Genomic DNA, 18,705 nt, shown 5'->3' with positions numbered 1-18,705 from the left:
GCGTACAGCTTTACTTAATCTTATCCCAAATTAGAATACACTCTGAAATATTCAGATAACTTAAAGATGCAGCAATCAGCTGTAGCTTCATCAGGCTTCTGGGAGCTAAGACCTGGGCGCGGCACAAAGGTCATGGATATCATTAAAGTCATCAATTGTACCCAAAACCGAGAAGAAACCATGTCTGAAACACACTGACTGGGAGGCGCGGCCCTTGGGTCGCTGAACCAGAGCAAACAGAGGCGTCATCACGCGCCCTCGCCCTCAGGAAGTCAGTTCTGCAGTAGGGACTCTCCTGGGTCCAGTGGTTATGACTCCGCACTTCCACAGCCGGGGGCGCGGGGCTGGTCCAGGAACTAAGATGCCCCAAGCCTCGGGACACGGCTAACAAAGAAATAAATCAGTAATGCTCAGATCACAACAGTTTCATCTGCAGGGATTTAATTCAATGCTGCTGCTGTCAGAAACAGCGCGTCTCAAAATGCTCTGCCTTCCCAGACCAGCTCCTTCCAGTCCTTTCCTCATGTAACCCTGCCCCTTGAAGTCACATCCAGAGATTGTGCTGGGCACAGAGACAGCAATGAGACCTCAGAAGTCGGGACTCTCCACCAGCCCATTCCAAAGGGAGAACAAGCTCCCTGAATGCATGCAGCAGGCCCTGGATAGGGATGACGCCCTCACCGGGGCAGGAGCTCCAGAGCATTTGCTTAAACCAACAGAGGCTCACGCTTGAGCGCCTCCAGGACAATGACGGCCCCTGGAAGCCACCAGCGGGAGTCAGTCCACGGCCATCTCTGCCCTCTCTGCCATGGCCAGGGGCAGCGTCACTGTCAGCGCCGTGGGCGGACCTGCTTATTCTTATCCGAGGATAGGAGAGGGGAGCCCTCCCTGGAAAGGCCCCCCATGGCCTGGCTAACCAATCAGACAGACAGGCTTCAGACGGGTCACCTGCGACTCCTCTGCATCTCTCAAGCTTCAGGAGCAGAGCACCATTCTATCCAACAACACTGTTGATTCCACAAACATGACTCCTTCTGTGGCAGAAACTGGGAACCATCTTTGACCCCGTGGGCCTATTGGAGGCTCCACGCAGAACAGAAGGCTGCGGGTGCTGGAGGCAGTGATCCCACGGGCCCCACGTTCCTCGGGAAGAGACCCACGCCGCACACATCTCGTTAAAAAGTTCCCCTCGCTGGCAGGATAGACGTGGACGTGCCCAGAGGGACTGTCTGCTCCCATGGGGGCAGCGATGATCTGTCCTGATAAGCCGCCCATCCCAGACCTTGGAGCCTGTCACCACCAGGCGCCCGGCCATGCAGCCCGAGACCCACTGACACCGGGTGCCGCCCCCTCCCTGCACCAGTCCCTGGGCACACACGGCAACGTCCGAGGGCAGGAAGTGTGGTCACTACCCCCCAGGGCAATGGCACGACCTCTCCCTTCTCCAGCTGGCCCCTGGCGCCCGTGGACAGGATAACACGGAAAACATTGCCAGGGACCAGGAAACATATTTTGATGTGGAACCAAAACAGTGGGAAAAGTTGACTTCAAGCCCGGGAGGAAGTGTGGGGCTTGTTGGCGCGAGCTCACAGGAGCGCTGGGGGCGGCCACCCAAGGGGGCCTGGATCAGGAGACAGAGCAGGGCACTTGGCCCGCGGAGCTGTCACCAAGACCCCCAAGCAGAGACGAGGCAGCACTGGTGCTTTCCATCACTGACAACCCCTCAGAACCATGTAAGTTCCCACAGGCACCCCACCACTGGGGCTCGGGAAAGCTGCCCCGTCCACCCGGGGTCTCAGGCCGAGCCGCTCCCCCCAGAGGCTCCAGGGTGGAGTCCTAAGCAGAGACAGCAGAAGACCCCTGCGCCTGCAGGCTCAGTCTTTACAGGGGCCGTCAAGTTAGGGCAAGCCCCCGGAGCGGTCCTGTCCAATGACCACAGAAGGAGCTAAATGCCTGGACCGTGGGCTCCAAGCCCCAGACCGCGAGGAAGGCACGTCTGCTGTTTAAACCGCCCCATCAGTGGGGCTAGGTCCCAGCAGCTCCTGGAGATACAGGATCATGGTCTCCTCACAAACCCTTAGGACCTTCACGCCAATGTCACCATGCAAGTTCACTGAAGCGTCGTTCTAAACTGGAGAAGGGTGCTTTGATATATTCTTTTTTTATTTAAATAATAATTATAAGGAGAGCATGAATAAAAATTCTTACATTTTAAAATGCCTCCAAATGGATTTTTTTAAACTCCCAAATTCATGAATGAAATCCCGGTTCCGAGATACACCTGACAGTAATGTAACTTTGGAAATGCCAGCTTTTTCAACTTTATGTGGATGCGTCGTGAAGCCAGTCGAGACCCATCACGGCCCCCTTGCCCCCTGGCTCTCGACTGCTACCCACGCCAGCGGAAAGGAAGTGTTCAGCTTTAGAAATTCACCCTTCACACCACTTCTTTGCCACAAGCTTCTGTAAAGGTTTGGCACCGAGAACTAAACTGTCCACTTACAGCTCTGACTGCATCTTTAGTTTAGAAAAAAGGGGGTTTCTGAACAAAACACAGAAAGCTCTGTAACAAGTAACACCCTGATTCACTCTCCTCAAGGTCTGGACAGGACGACTGGAAGCCACAAGGCCCAACATGCAGTCCTGCCTCCAGAACCAAACAGGAGAAGCAACAAGCCTGCAACACTCGAAGCCACAGGCAGAAGCTTCCTCCCGGGAGGCGGCCACAACCCTCAGCAGAGCATGGGCCTCCAGGGAGGGCCTGTGCGCATGGCCGACACCTGACCAAAGTCCTGGGGCAGAAAGCACTCGGCTAGGGGTCATTAGTGGTCCACCTGCTGGGAAAGCTGTTTAGTTAAAAATAAAAACCCCAGGCTGAGTGAATGGACCCAATGGAGCAGCAGCAGCAGCCCCAACACTGTTAAAAAGAAAAATCAACAGCCCAAAACATGGCTTGGAGGAGCTGGGGCTCCTGCCAGGCGGCGGTCTCCGAGGAGAGGGACCGTGTCGCTCCCGAGCCAGCAGGGCTGGTGCAGGCACAGGCGGGCTGCTCCGGGGAATTGTGAGCAGGGCCCCATCTGCACCGACCGTGCAGTGACAGCAATTAGGTGTAGCAGGGGAGGTGAAAACACAGACGGGAGCCGCGCCTGGCTTTACAGAGAGCAAGACAAAAACCAAGCCCGAGTATTCGAAAACCCCAAGACGGCCGAGAATGTGCCCGAAGGTCCCCCTAGCACCGGAGAACACAGCTTCGTCTGGACACTGGCCTTTAGGAAGGAGAGAACGCATGAAGACGAGGTCTCTGGCCCTCAGCCAACGTGACCAGGTCCTGAGAAAGGGAGATTCAGACACAGACACAGGCCGGAGAAGGCAGAGGGATGCCGGGAGGCTGCAGCCCTGCCCGCCCACCCGCCCGCTCACCTGGTGTAGGACGCGGGGGACCGTGGCCGGGCCCATGGGTACGGGTGCTGCGGCACTGACAGGTACTGGTCGCAGAAGGCGCCCTTGCGGATGTGCTGGAAGGCCGCAAACTCCTCGGGCTGGAAGTCAGGCGTGGGCGGCGTGGCCCCCAGGTCCTCGCCCGCCGGCTCCACCTTGAGCGCCACCGCGGGCGAGTGGTCCAGCGTGGTCTTGCGGGCCTTGAGCGGGACGCCATCACCCAGGTCCAAGCTGCCGTCGGTGCTCAGGGCGTTGATGGCGGCCACGATGGCGGAGCTGGTGTACTGCGTGGTGTTACCCAGCCACGTGTCGTCGGTCACGCTGACCCGCGGCGAGCCCTGCGGGGACGGCGTGGGCGAGGGGTGCGGGGAGCAGGACAGCTGCCGGCCATTGAGCCCGTACTTGCGCTTGTTGCAGGGGGATGAGGGCCTGGACGTGTGGGCCCCCAGCCAGCTCTCCTCAGTGATGCTGGTGCGGGGGGAGGTGGAGGGCGAGTGCCGCGGGGACCCGAGCAGGCCACAGGCCCCCAGGCCGCGGGGGAAGCCCTCTTCGGGGTCTGTGGTCTTGGGGGACACGCAGGGGGACTGCCAGGGGGACGTCTGTGGGGACGCGTATGGGTACGAGAAGCTGGACTCGTAGGACGAGGCCTCGGAGTTGCAGCTGCGGGAGGACAGGCTGCTGGCGGGGCTCAGGCAGGAGGGGTCGCGGTAGGCCTCCAGGCTGGGCAGGTTCAGCGTGGCGGTGGACGGGGACCGCTTGGGGAGCACGTCCTCCACATCCACCTCATGCAGGAAGGAGCTGGTGCTGTGCTGCAGCCCCAGGTAGGAGGTGATCTCGATGCGCGGGCTCTCAAGGGCCGGCGCCCCGTTGGGCCCGACGCCGCCCGACGACAGGATGCAGACGGAGGGCCCGCTGTCCACCGCCCCTCCGTAGCCCACGGTGGAGCCGCCTGCGGCCGAGCTCTGCAGGTTGTGGCATGGAGCAGGCAGCGAGGGATGCACTGCAGAGAGGGGCAGGCCCACACCCAGGCCGGGGGCGGCGTAGCTGTAGTGCTCTGGAGGGAAGAGGGAGATGGTGAGGGCCTGGACCGGGGGTCTGGGGCCCACCCCCAGGCCCCCACCCCCGACCCCGACCCGGCAGGCCACTGAGACAGGCCCCCCCACCCCCGACCCCGCAGGGCACTGAGATGGGCCCCCCACCCGCAACCCCACAGGGCACTGAGATGGGCCACCCCACCCACGACCCCAACCCCGGACCCCGCAGGGCACTGGGACGGGCCCCCCCGACCCCACAGGGCACTGAGACGGGGCCCCCACCCCTGACCCCAACCCCTGACCCCACAGGCCACTGAGACGGGCCCCCCACCCGCAACCCCGACCCCTGACCCCGCAGGGCACTGGGACGGGCCCCCACCCGCCCCCCGATCCCGTAGGCCACTGAGACAACCCTGCTGCTCATCCACCCTGGCCTCATCCTCAGGCCCCGCTCCGGTTCTCTCCACTCCTGGTCTCACACTTGGTCACACACCCGCTGGGGCTTCCATCTGCCCACACATCCTTCCTGAAGAGCCGCACGCTGGGCCCCTTCTTTGTGCTTCTTCTACTCAAACACTGCCTCCCCCAACCACCCTATCCCAATCCCAACCCCCCAGCCCGACACGCATGTCACCCTCCCCCACTTTATTTTCCCTTCGTAACGTTGATCATCCATCATATCTCCCACCAGAGGAAACCCCGGGTCTCAGGGTGGGGGCATCAGAGCCACCCCAGTGCGCCCCGTGATCCACTCCTGTTTCCAGTCAAATGGTGCTGATTTGATCAATTAAATGAACAGATGGATGGGGTTTAGACCCAGGGTGTCAGACCCTGTAACAGACTGATCACCAGAGACAAAGAAAGCTGAGGTGAACGCACAGACTCCGGGGTCTCTCACACAACCTCTGATAGTGACTCGGGGCCCAAGAATCTGTTCAAAAGAAAAGCGAAGTGTAGGGTATCGATGCACGGCCATAATTTAGATCTTTACGGGCTAATTATAACCTCAGTAAAATATGTGTAAAAAAATCATTACTAGTGTAATTAGTCACTTTTAGCAGCAAAGCTACACGCCTGGACTTCCGATTTGAACAGACGGTTCATAACTGCTGCTTCCTCGTGACCGCAGCCTGGAGCCAAGTCTCCCAAGGTCTCTGAATAATGGAGCCACTTGAGGAAACCCCACACCACCTCCCCGGCCCAGCACACTGGCCCAGAGATGCTTCAGCCAGCCTCCAGGCTTCTGAACCTGCCTGGACAGACCCCAGAGATCAGGGACCTCGAAGTGCAGGCTCAACCACCACAGATTTACCAACGGCAACGGGTCTAGCTCCCCAAATCTGGGAGATCTATTTCCATCCTTGCTTATCTCAGGAGTCTGCGACTACCCTCTGGTAACCCAGGCCCTTACCATCCTTGCTAGTGAGGAGCTCCAGCTTTTACACTCTGAAATACCATCCCATCAAACCTTGTTCTCAGCTGCCCCCCAAGAGGGCAGGCCGGGAGAGCACGCAGGCCCGCCCCGAGGGCCTCGCAGGCAGGCTGTATTTCGAGAAGGCGTCCAGATGCTCAGAGTTGCTGCCGGAATCTAAACGGCCCCGGAGCGAGGCTGAGCAGGACGAGAACGGGGAAACTGCAGCTGAGGGAATTGAAGCTCCGGGGGGGAGGAGGTGGGGGATAAGCGGATCTGCAGACACCATCCCCCACCCTGTCGTCCCAACCCCCACCTGCCCCCACGCTCCCAAGGGGGACGGAGGGACCCTCCTGGGGCTGCTGGGCGAAGCTGCCCTCAACTCCTCACACCAACACCCGCAGGCTCACTGACACTTCAACACAAAAATCATGGTGAGACTCAGATTGCCATCTTTGTAAAAACCTCCAGGAAGTTAACAACCCTGCAAAGGCATGTCCAGAAGAGACGGTCAACACTTCTGAGAAGCAGCTGGCCGGTGGGCTGCAGGTCAGGCCACTGAGGCCCTGGATGAGGCTGCCCACCCTGCAGGGAGCCCTCAGGACAGGTATGGAGGCACCCACCTCAGCCTGGGTCGGCAGAGGCCCTGGACACAGAGGGGCTGGGGCAACAGGTAGGGCATCTCCCATAGGAGGCCCCGGGGCCCCTTGGAGGGTCGACCCTCAGGGCAGGACCGACTGGACAGTGGCGTCAGCCGGAATCCTCACTGCCACAGGAGCCTAAGCACGGCTCTGTGCTCCTTCCCAAAGGCGTCCAGCAGGAGCGCCCGCAGGAACAAGGACCCCTCTGGCCACAGTGGTGCAATCTGTATGGACGTCCCAGCCACGTGCAGACCTCCCGCTCGGAGGGTCCCCTTCACCACCCAGATCTCCAGACCATTCTGACCAGAGCTGCTCGTTCAGAAAACAAACAGCTGTTCCCAGCGCTGGTGAGGCTTCAGGTAAGAAGTCAGATGTCGACCAGGCCAACCGAAAGCAGGCCGGCCGGCCAGGATGGAGTGTCCAGCAGCACCACCTGGACTGTGAGACGTGATGAGGACCGTGATCGACGAGCGGAACAGTAACAGATTGCATTATCTGTGCACACGGCAGGGATTTCTCAGCAAGGGGCTATGCTGTGTTCAGCGTGTCCCCAGACCACCGGTGAGTTACAGAGGCAGCGCAGGGGTCAGCGAGGACTGGCCTCCTCCCAGGCGGGTCCTCTGGACCACCGGTGCTGCATCTGGCTCCATCTCAGGGGTGGGGTCACCCACCCTGGCTCCTGCTCCCCGCCCACAGCCCACATACGGGCCCCTCTGCCAGCGTGGTGGTCACACTGTGCCCTGAAGCAAAGGGACAGGCCAGCCTGGCCCAGCACCCGCGGGGGCCCCTCCCCAGGGGCAACAGCTGCTAGGCGAGCGCGCTCCAGTGCCTCCGTGACGTCCGTCCTGGAGGCGGCCCTGTCCGGTGGCCGGGACACTGCGCGGGCCCCCAGGTAGACGCGGCCCCCAGGCCTAGCTGCCCCAGGAGGAGTCACTGTGCCGCAAACCGGACCCCTCGCTCCGGGGCCACTGTGAGACTTTAGCACTCAGCGACGGGACTTCACTTCAAAGACAAGTTGCCAACTCCAGGAGGGGAGCCCAAGCAGGAGGCTGACGGGAAGTGCACACAGCGCGCAAACTAGGCGCAGCGGGCTGGCAGGCCACCCTCAGCTCCTGGAGCCCACGGGGTCTTGACAGGGTCTAGAGAACAGATCCCACGCATCCTGCTCAGCCAAACAATATGATGCAAATCTGTCATTTATTTTAGGACTTACAGCTCATCTGACCCCTGAACTACCATTTGTTGGCAGGAAGGTAATTTTAAGAATTAGAAGAAAAATCCTGCAGTTGGCAGAACAAGTCCTGGCCCCACCACCACCTGCCCACAGGACTCCACCACGGCCCATGGCCCGAGGGGGCGACTGGCGCAAGGGTCAGACCCCCAGACCTCCCAGGAGTGTCACTGTTTAACCCAGGTCTGTTGAGAGCCACGGCTCAATGAGGAAAAGACAGGCATGAGCCTTTACTAGAACACAAACAAGACCCCATACGCATGAGTTTTCCTCAATTAAATAAATTATGAAGCGAAACCCCTAAGTGCCTGAACTTTGTTCTGAGCTCAGCCAGCATCTGGGATGAAGACCTCTGTTGCAGGACGAAACGCCCACAGGTCATTGCCAGCCTGCCCAGGCCTGCCTGCCCTGGGGGGCACCTCCCTGTTCCCCGCCCCACTTCCACCCAATTTGGGCTTATTTCGCACCTGAACCATATTCAAATCTGAGTTCTTTAACTATTCAAAGGGATTACATTTACATGAGATGAAAATATTTTCAGTGACTTTCTTAAAATCCTGAGATGCCCAGGCTGATTCACGTCATGTCAGGCGGCACCGAAAGGCTCAGCACCCACAACACACACTTTCTGCCGCTGCCTCTGGAGCCTGGCTGCCCGCCAAGGAGGGTCATTAACTCTCAGCGCAGGAGTCTAGGCGAATACCAGGGAGAGCCTGTTCAAAAAGCCTTAACGTAACGGACATTCATGAAACTGTGTCTCATCTCTGAAGACAGCCACAGCCCCGCCTCCAGAGTGCCGACCCCGTCCTCTTGGTGAACACAGAGCTGGATGCCAGCGTGGAGCCAGGGGACAATGCATGGCTCCCGGTCCATCCAGCGCCCACGGCGAACTCCACCTGCAGCACGTCCAACAGGTCAGCATGGGCAGGAGTGTTTCCTCTCATTCTGAAAAACCACTGATTCTAGAACCATTCAATCATGCTAGGTCTGAACAACCAGTACTCTGCCTGCAGTGCAGGAGACCCTGGTTCAATCCCTGAGTTGGGAACATCCCCTGGAGAGAGAAGGGCAACCCACACCAGTATTCTTGCCTGGAGAATCCCATGGACAGAGGAGCCTGGCCAGCTACTATCCATGGGGTCGCAGAGTCAGACACGACTGAGCAACTAACACTTCACTGAATGATCACCAAAAAAAGTTGTCTGGTGTCTCTCCACTATGGCCAACTGCATCCTGGCAGGCTCCTGACTGCTCGGACCCTCCCTGCCAGTGAGGTCAGGACCCCTCACCCTTCCCAGGGAGCAGCAGGGACGCGGACACATGGCTGGCCGCGCTCCCCCCACACCCACCACAGCTGCATCGTCACAGCACCTCACTCCTGTCGGTCACAGACCCTGAGAGGGAACGCGACATGCGCCTTCTGTTTTTCATTTTAAGGAACATCCCCTTCAGCATTTGCTGGGGTTGAACCGCAGGACACAAAGCTAGAAATAGAACTGGAAGCAGCCTGGCAGCCAGGCCCGGCCTCCCCACGCCTCCCCAGGTCTCCTCTCCCGGGTGGCGGGTGTGGCCCCACAGGGCTAGATTAGAGCTTCGCAGGTAGTGGAGACAAAACAAAGCAAAACAAAGCCACTCCTCGCCAGGACCTTTCTGTGGGGAGCCGCTGACTGAGCAGGGGCGGCCAGGCCGATGGGTGACAGACACACAGCTTTGAGGGCCAGTCAGCCACCTGCAAGGCAGACGTTTCCAGAGGCAGAGCAGCCGGCCGTCTAGGCCTCCAGAGGCCCACGGCTCCGAAGCCCAGCCTCGAGCCTCAGGTCTTCCCGCTCCAGGCCCCACGTCGAAGGGGTCAAGACATCCCCAGGCCGACTCGCCCCGGCCGCTTCCTCCGACAAACTCCACGGAGGAGTAAAACATCCTCCGGACAAAAGACCCCAGTGGTGGAGTGTCTCTGGAGGTCTGAGCAAACCGAGGGCGTGGGCCCGCCGGCTGGAGGCGCAGGCGCGGCGCTCGGCCTGTGGCCCCGGGTCGGCCGGCAGTTGGGTTCTGGGCCCGAAGCCCGGCGGGCTCCAAGCAAGCAGGACACGTGGGCCTCTGGGGCCTCCACGCCACCACCGTCACTGAGGAGGGCACTGACAATAAAAAGTCCAAGTCTTCCTTTTCTCAGGAAACGTCCCCTTTCACGAAAGAACCGTGGCCCCCACTGCAAAGCAGTCAGGGCAGAGAGGGACCCGCCCCCAGGCCGCCAGGAGGCCCCGCCCATTTCCTCCTGAGTTGCCACGGTGACAGCCCCAGCTGGGCGGCCAAAATAACTTAGAAAACAGGAGCCCGGGGCGGGAAGCAGGGCCACGCCCGCCCGGCCCACAGCAGAGCAGCTATTTCCTGAGACCCAGAGGGAAGCAGCAGCAGGAAGCCCCCCCAGAAGGGAAGCCCCCAGCCAGCCTCCTCCCCAGAGGGGCCAGGGCAGCCCCTGTTGGGCAAACAACACCCTGCCCAGACCAGGGCGGGTTATTTTTAAAACTCTGCTTGCTTTCTTCCAACAAATGGTGACTATCTGCACCTGCCAAGCTCTCTGCACAGAAAGAACCCCAGCACCCACGGCCCCCTCGAACGCGGGGGTGTCACGCCCTCGAGCAAGAGGTGGCGTGAGCGACAGGTGACAGGTGAGAAGATGCCACCCTCACTCAGAATGATGAGGGCGAGGGGCCCTGTGGTCAGGGCTGGCCGAGTCCTTTTGAGAAAGTGCCCATTTTGGGCTGAGTATAATTACTTCCCAAGCTGTCACCTTGCTTCACAACCTCAGAATTGGTCATTCACTTATTTCTATCCAAGTTCATCCCAGAAATAAAGTGAAGTCGTGTGTCACCCATTAAGAGCTGAAGAATTTAATATAACAATGTAACCATTAACTTAATAATTGCAATGTAATGTTAGTAATTAATAAGAACAAGAAGAATGTACTTTATTCATAACTTCTGAAACTTAGAAGCAACCAAGATGTCCTTCGGTAAGTGAATGGATCAACTTGATCCGTCCAGACAAGAGATATTACTGAGCACTAGACTCATCAAGTCAGGAAGAGGCCTGGAGGAGACACAAGTTGAGTGTCACTCAGTGAAAGGAGCCAATCTGAAAAGGCCGCACCCTCCGCGTCCAGCATCCCAACTGTAGGATGCTCTGGAAAAACTAGGGACACAGTGACCAGGTCAGTGGTTGGGGGCCAGGGAGGGAGGATGAACGGGGGCGGGGCAGTGAAAGTGCTCTGAATGACTCCACTATGGTGGACACATGTGGTTACACATTCATCCAAACCCACAGGATTAAACACCCAGAGGCAACACTATGTAATCTACAGACTTTGGGTGATGGTGTGTCCATGTAGGTACACTGACTGTAACAATCGTCCCATCTAGGGGGGAATGTCAATAGTGGGGGGGCTGTGCCTGTGGGTGCAGGGGGTACACAGGAAATCTCCATACCTTCCTCTCAATTCTGCTGTAAACCTGCTCTAAAATAATCGTAATAAAAAGTAGGAGCGTCTCTCACATAAATAGATAAAAAGGGATGCTTTCTTCTAACGCCATGACAAGGTGAAGGCACCACCTCTTCTCTGCCCAGACCTCTCTCCAGCTGCCTGATGCCCCTCCACCAAGGCCCGATGAATGCTGGGCCCCGAGTGCTGGTATTCTGGAGGCCTTCCTGCAGGAGGCTTTCTTGGGACTGTGGTCCCTAGAGGCTGGGGTGGGTGGGGGTATACATTTGACAACGATGCTGAAAGAGCACCTTGAGAATGTTGCTCAACTTGCTGTCAGGGGAGCAGACATGCACAGAGACTGAGGGGGCAGCGGGGCCTTCCCGCCACTGCAGGGGACTCCCAAGCCCAGGCCTCTGCTCTGACCAGGCTAGCCTTCTGGGGCGGCAGAGCCTGAGGACACAGGATGTGCGTGGCACTCTGTCCTCACCCGGCTTTCACACCCTGGAGCAGTCGGGAGCAGTTCACACATCAGGCCTCAAACACATCTGCTAAGAAGACTGGAACGAGAGCTGGATACCGAGGGAGAAAGTCTGCTAGTGGAAACAGCCCAGACGGCCCAGCCAGAACCTGCGTCCAGACAGCCAAACCCAAGCGAGTACAGAAGGCCTGAGGGGCCCGCTTCTCCACCTCGAGCCTCACATCTGTTCAGAAGACTGCCACGCTCTCCCACCCCCGCCTGCCTTGGCTCCCGCCCACCCAGAGGCCTGGGGACCCCCAGCCCAGGAAGAGGAAAACGGAGGCCATCCAGGGAGGACTGATTCAGGCCACCTTGGCCTGGTTGGAACATTCGTGTTTTTAAAAAACGAGGAGGACGCTGCAGTTTTAAAAGAGGGGTGGTGAATGATACGGAAAATATTATACAGTCATCGCAGAGCTGGGCGCCCAACGGTGCCAAGCTGCTGGGCTCAGCTTCACCACTTCCCCGCCACGTGGGCAGGGCCAGAGAGAGTGTCCTGAAGACAAACAAGAAAGGAGGCCGACAGGGGACACAAGAGACAGGTGGGGGACCAGGCTGCAGGGAGGGGCTCCGGCCTCCCTCCACTTGGGGCGGCCTCCAGCTCAGGCCGTCTTCCTGCAAAACTGGGTGACTGCTCAACGTCTCATTCCTATTGGAGAGTACGCACCCGTCCCGGGGGCTGGAGGGTTCCTGCATCAGCTGCTTGTTTAAGTAGAACCTTTAGTTTTGACAGAGAAGAGAAAATGAAAGAAAGAAAAGGCCGGGGAACTCGGTGGTCGCAGGCCTGAAGGCTGGTTCCCCTGGGACTTTTCTTGGCCAGGCGGGAGGTTTTAGCCTTGAGGACAAGAGGAACCTGGAGGGCAGAGGTAGGGGCTCCAGGCCCCCGCCCCGCGGGACGTCCAAGTCCGGGGCCTGACTCCCTGTCCCCTGGCACGAGCAGCACCCACCGCGCCCTAAAGAGGAGGCCCCTCCACGGGACGGCGCCCGGAGCCTAGCGCATTTGGCTGGGCGACCCTATGACCCCAGAGGGCCTCCCCCGCCGCCCCGCTCTCCCCTCAGTTTGACCTGTTTTCTGCCCGGCGCCGAGGAGAGTGGAAGGGAGGCCGGGGGGCGCCACGGGCAGAGGGGCTGGAGCCCGACGCGCTTCCAGACAGGGCCCCTCCCGACCCGGATCCGCTGCCCGCCCCGCGCCCGGCCGCGCACCCACCTGCGGGGGCCGCGACGGCGCCCTCGTCGCTCTGGTTAAACTCGAAGAGGAAGTCAAAGTCGAACTCCTGGTCCTCCTCCAGCCCCGTCATGTTGGGTCGGGGTCGGGGGTCAGAGGGCCAGGGCCGGAGTCGGGGTTCGAGGACAGGGGTCCAGGGTGGGGGTCGGGGCTCGGGGTCCGAGTCCTAGGTCAGGGGTCCGAGGTCAGGGTCGGTGTCAGATTCGGGGTCCGGGGTCTCATCGGGTCTGGGGTCGAGGTCTGGGGTCGAGGCTGGGTCGGGCTCCTAGGTCGGGGTCAGGCTGGGGTCCGGGGTCGGGGTCTAGTGACGGGGTCCCGGGCCGGGCTCCGCGATCGGGCGCGGGCCGCGGGCACCTGTGGTCGCGCCGCCGGGGCTCGGCTGCGCCCGAGCTCGGCCGCGCGTCCTCGGTAACGTGACTCCCGCGCCCCTCCCCCCGGCCCTCCCCCGCCGTGCCCCTCCCCCCGCTGTTTCCGGGTTTACATAAACAAGCGGCTCGCCGGCTGCCGGCTTCCGAGTTTTAAATAAACTCTCCCCGCGAGCAGGAGCGCACGCCTTTCACTGGTGTCCCGGCTCCCCGCGCCCCCACCCGTGCCGGGGGGCCCCCCAGGAAGCTCTCGGGGTCGGCCCTCCAGCGCGAGGGAGATCCCCGAGTGCCACCCGGGTCCGCGCTCGGGGGGTGCACTGGTGCCGGAGAGGGGGCACACTAGGTCTCCGGCCACTTCGGTCCGCCCGAGAACCCATGCGGCGGGTGCCAAGTGGACAGAAGCTGGGGGTGCGGACGGAACCAGGCGGTGGACCCCCTCCCACCCGCAGTCTCGCTCGGGGAGGCGGGCGCAGCGAGCGGCAACGGCGGTTCCACCGGGGAGGGGCGCAGAGCCGGGGACGCGCGGCCCGGACCACAACGGCTCAGCTGGGCGGCCGAAGGAACCTCCGGGCGGCCGCCGGCCCCTAGGACGGGGAGCCCCCACCTCCGTCCTGCCGGAGCCCTGCAGGCCGGGCCGGCTCAGAACCCCCTGGATGGCAGGGCCGGCTTCCAGAGGAGCAACTTCTTCCCCAGCCCGCATGCACGACACTGCGCTCCGGCCCGTGCAGCTCAGATCACCCCACCCCCGCCCGGAGAGTCAGGAGGTGGGAGGTCATGGGGACGCCAGGGTCGCGCTGCTGCCCGCGCCGGCCGCCTTCTCGCGCGGCCTGGTACCGGCAGGCTGATGCCCAACTGGCTACCTTTCCTTTTTGTACCCCGCTCACTTTAGTCCCTCAAATTTCCTGAAACACGCGTGCAAACGCCTGTGGGCCCACGAGTAGCCTGCCAACCATCCCTGAATCACCCCAGAGCTCCCCCAGACCGAGCGAGAAGAGGGGAGCCCGTGGGGGTGACACCCAAGGCCAGGGCACAGAGCACCGTGTGTGTACAAAGTCCGTGTACGAGCTAGGCCCGCCTGAGACCAGCCCGCCCCCGGCCCAACTGGACTTTCTCCCAGGCGTTCTGACTTCCCCGGGGTCTTGGCGCCCCGTGAAAGCAACATCTGGAAAAGCCCGAGAAAGGTGGTCAGGAAGGCGGGGGGCGGGTAGGCAGAGGATCGCCCACGGGGGAAGGAGGCGGTGCTCAATGGTCCGTTTCTGCGACTCGGCTGCTAATCCAGCCTGCCGCGTCCTCGCCTCGGCCCTGCAGTCCCTCGGCCCCTGGGGACTGCTTTTTCTGGAAGCAGAGAACCTGGGAATCACCTGACGCCCTCCCCCCCAACTCTTCTCTCTCAGGACCCTTTTCAAAAGGCTGGTTTTGTCCAGTGATAAACCATAGTTCACTTTGGCCTGATTTAGTTTCTAATAATAGTCCTAACTTAAGATGTATGTTGGAGGGCTGTTTTGTTTTAGTTTGCTTTTTTTGCTGACCTTCAGGCAAATGGAAGTTCTGTTTTCCGTTCAGAAGCCACAGCATTTCATTTTTCTCTTTTCGTTTTTTTTTAAGTTCAGCCACTTTCTCACCCCCGCCAAAAACTTACACACAAACCTAACAGCCTCTACCCACTGTTTACACTAAAACGTCTCTCTCAACTGTTCTGTCCTGGAGAAAGTGGGTTTACCCTTCCCGGTGGACCCGAGTCCCCCAGGATCAGGACTCAGGTCTGCTTTGTCCCAAGAAGGAGCTGATCGCCCACCAAGGTCGCCCGAGAGGGGGCCGTTTTCTAACTGGTCCCCTCACCAGCACCCCCAGTGCCTTGCGTCTTGTAAATGGTTTGGAGCTATTTGCCAATTCAGCAGACACTCCTGTCTTGATGGAAATGTTTAGCTTGGCGCTTCCTCTCAGCGGCGGCGGGTGTGCTCGGGGCCCAGGCCTCCAGCCCTGCGAGCGATGCGGCCACGGGGCCTTTCTAATCTGGATTAGGAGACGACGCGGAGCGAGGCGGCGAGAGAACAGGGCGGGCTTTGTTCTGTCCTGGAGCGCCCCAGGCATTCCGTGTGGAGCAACTTCTGAATGGGTGGTGGGCGTACCTACAAGGCCCGCATTTCTCTGCCTTCCCCACGCGGAAAAACAAGCACAGGGCCTTCCCGAACAACAGGCCTAATGAGCTTTGACCAGATGCTCATTTAACTGGAGGGGAAGGCTGGGGATTCCCTCAGATTCTCAGATGGGCAACCAAAGCCCAGGCCGGCCGGCGGGGAAGGCCAGATCCTTCCGCCAGCCCTCAGCAAGGCAGGCGTGGACCTGCAGACGGGCTCTGCCTCTCACACCCCGCTCCTGTCTGTATGAAGGATTAGATCATGCTTTCTTGTTGGCCTAATTCTGCAGTCCTGATACATGCACCGATATTTGTTTAGTCGAAGGGCATCACCGCGCCTGGCGAGCTGTCTCTGAGCTGTGTGGCACCTTAGAATGTATTCTCTTGTGTAGGAAACAGGACAAATAATCACCCCCTATAGATGTCTTTTCTTCTTGTAAGAGAAAAGAAAGACCCTTTATTGACGACAGACCACCTACTGCTCAAGTAAAGAGATCTAAACTTTGAAAGACCCACATATTTAAAAAGCAGAGGTAAGAAATATGTGGGGGAAACTTTGATGGAAAGTGTCCAAAGATGTAAAATCAAAATCTTGACAACTTGTAAAACTTTTCTGACAGTAAAAGAGCTCGTCCTGTAAGCATTATCTACTGCTTACATTTAAACATTTTCTAAATTGGCATGAAATGGTAAGAAACATAAGGTATATGTTAATATATACCTTCCCTTGATTAAAACTGCATAGAAATAACATAAGACATCAAGGCCCTGACCCCCAAATGACGTTCTTACATTGAGTGTAGGGTCTTGAGCGTATTTTGCTGACGGTGAGAAAGTTCTCCAGAGCAGGCAGTCTTTGAAAACTGCAGTTGTGATGCAAGTGGGGCCGTCATATTTATTAGAATCGTGCAGGAGGTGGTAGCATTTAGTTTCTAGCACTTCCCAGAAGGATGTCTGCCCTTATAAAATATGAGTACTCATTACACATTGGCAGCCTTGGCAGTTTTCTTAAAATAATTTAGACAAAGTACTTCAGCGCTGATAAGGCGTTTCAAAAGGTGTCTCCGGCTTCCACCGGAACCCTGGCCCTGGTGGCCTCTCACAGCAGGCTAGTCACCCCTTTGCTCCAGGCTAATTGGGTGGTGGGGGAGTTCGGGGGTGGTGGTGGCTGTTTCTAAGGGCGGGTGAGGGGCTATGGACCCGAGGCTGCACGCAGGAGGGTCACCAGCAGACTGTCAGTAGGGGTCTCGCCATCACCAGCTTCAGGGCAGACGCTTATGCCATCCTTGTGACTATGAAAAAGTATCTTGAAACTCGGCAGGCCCTTCCCAAACGGTCCTGAAACATCTACGGTTGGAACTCTCAAATCCACAAGATTGCAAACTGGTTTGAATTAGGGGCTGCGCTCCACCGCGCCTTTCATCGCTTTTAGTCCTGAGGTTGAGCCATCGGCGTGGCAGAGCCTCACGGAGCGGTTCCCGTGGCCCGGCGCCTGGTGAGAATCCGCCCCTGGCTAAGTTCGTAGAGGGGAGCAGAGATCCCCACCTCACTATACGGCTGGTCTTCGAGGCTACAAGGTGGCCCTGTCCCACCGGGGAAGAAACCAGGCCATCCCTCTTTCCTAAAGAAGCCTCAAATCTCCCCAAATGTCCTTCCTTTGTGGCTCTGACGGCCCTAACCTCGCCGGTCCCCAAGCCGCCTGCATTTGAACCGAGTTTCCACAGCGGGATCTGCTGAGCGGCTGCACCAGCGAAGGCCAAGTGCGCGCACTCAGCGCTAGAGAAGAGGAGACACCTATTGGCAAGAAGGCGCGCTCGAAATCAGGGCCGCTCTGGGGAAACACCAGGGGGACACCGCTTCCCAATCTTTGCAGCGCGCCCGCTGCGCGCCCGGCTGCCCGCGCCCCTCCCCGCGAGCGGACTCTAGACCGGCCTGCTCGCCCCTCCCCGGGCCGGGACCCAGCAGGGCGCGGGCGGGCCGGGCGCGGACCGGATGGGCGCGGGGCTCAGGGTGCGGGGCCGCCCCCACGCCTCGGGGGACGCGGTGGGGGACTGCCGCTGCGCCCGCTTACCTTCCTCTGCCGATTTCATGGTGCCGCCGGCGGGCGCCGAGGGCCCCAAAGTTTCCCCGCTCCCGCAGACTGCAACCGGAGGGCCGAGTGGAAACTTGGAAGGGACTGGAAAACTGGTACTTGGCATCCACGCGGCGGCGGCGGCGAGCAGGAGGAGGAGCGGGAGAAGTGGGCGCCTCGCGCTGCCGCCCGGGGTCGGGTCTCCCGCGAAAGGCCCCCTCTCCCCCGGCCGACGCGCTCCGGCCGGGGCTCAGCTCAGCCCGCGCGCCCCGGAGAAGTGTGGTGGTGGTGGTGGGGGTGTGTGCGCGCGTGGCAGAGCCGGGTTGCGGCCCCGGGAGCCCCGCAAGGTGGCGGTGGCCGGGGCTCGGAGGTGTGCACCCGCGCCCGGCCGCCCTCCCCGGCGCGGTGACTGTGCCGGCGAGTTCGGAGTCTCTGAGTCTCGCTCTGACGCAGGGCCGCGCTCTGCCTCCTGCCTTTTTAAAGCTGGAAAATACCTCCCCCGCCTCCCCGCCGGCCCGGCCGCTCCCGCGCCCCCTCCCTGCCGTGACATCACGCCCCCGCCCGCCCGAGCCGGCGCTGGGCCCGGGGGACCAGCCGCCGAGCGGCCGCCCCTCCCCGCGCCTGGCCGCCGCTCGCCCGTCCCGCGGGGCGCATGGGGGGTGGACAGGGGCGCAAGCGAAGAGGCTGGAGCGCACCCGCGTGCGGCCCGGCCCGGCCCGGACGCCTGGGTTCACGCGGGTGTCCTGAGAGAACCGCACTGCGCTTTAATGAGGGGGGCGGGGCGGGGAGGGGGGCCGACGGGGGTGCCTAGAGAGCCCTGCATGCTGAAGTCATTATGTAAAATCGCAGGCTTCCCCCGCTGTGGAAATTTGGAAAAGCGCTTCCACTGGCAGGCCCGAGAAAGGAAATTCCCATCCCGCTAAATTACTAACAGATTGTACGGCAGTCCCGGGACGTGGAGTCACTGTCATTTTTCTTCTGTAAATATCTGAGCGACCCAGATTGCCTGTTGCACGGCTGGCTGGCGCGGGGCGGGCGGGGGGAACGTGGAGAACCACGAGCCTCTCCCCGGGCTCCCAGCCGTCGCCCCCGGCCGGCTCCAAGGGCCGGGGCGGTTTACGGGCGCGACTGGGGTTTCCAGCCGACGGGGGCTGGTCCTC

At 60.2% G+C, this 18,705-nt stretch overlaps 1 protein-coding gene across 2 annotated transcripts in view; it reads right to left on the bottom strand.

The window, feature by feature from the left end:
* NFATC1 (nuclear factor of activated T cells 1) overlaps positions 1–17,982 on the bottom strand; it is a 90,108-nt gene extending 72,126 nt beyond the window's left edge. The window contains exons 1-2 of one of the 2 annotated variants that reach the window (XM_070453005.1): positions 17,546–17,982; positions 3,421–4,492 (exon numbers count right to left, since the gene is read on the bottom strand). In XM_070453005.1, coding sequence (XP_070309106.1) covers positions 3,421–4,492; positions 17,546–17,672 — 1,199 coding nt within the window. In that variant the 5' untranslated portion in view covers positions 17,673–17,982. Of the gene's footprint in view, positions 1–3,420; positions 4,493–12,954; positions 13,366–17,545 lie in introns of those variants that run through there. The other variant, XM_070453006.1, reaches the window with a different exon arrangement.
* Positions 17,983–18,705: the final 723 nt, after the last annotated feature.

Source organism: Odocoileus virginianus, chromosome 22 (assembly GCF_023699985.2).
Source record: "Odocoileus virginianus isolate 20LAN1187 ecotype Illinois chromosome 22, Ovbor_1.2, whole genome shotgun sequence".
NCBI classification, from domain to species: domain Eukaryota; kingdom Metazoa; phylum Chordata; class Mammalia; order Artiodactyla; family Cervidae; genus Odocoileus; species Odocoileus virginianus.
The sequence above is the reverse complement of the archived record's forward strand: the minus strand, read 5'-3'. Positions and strand labels throughout refer to the sequence as shown.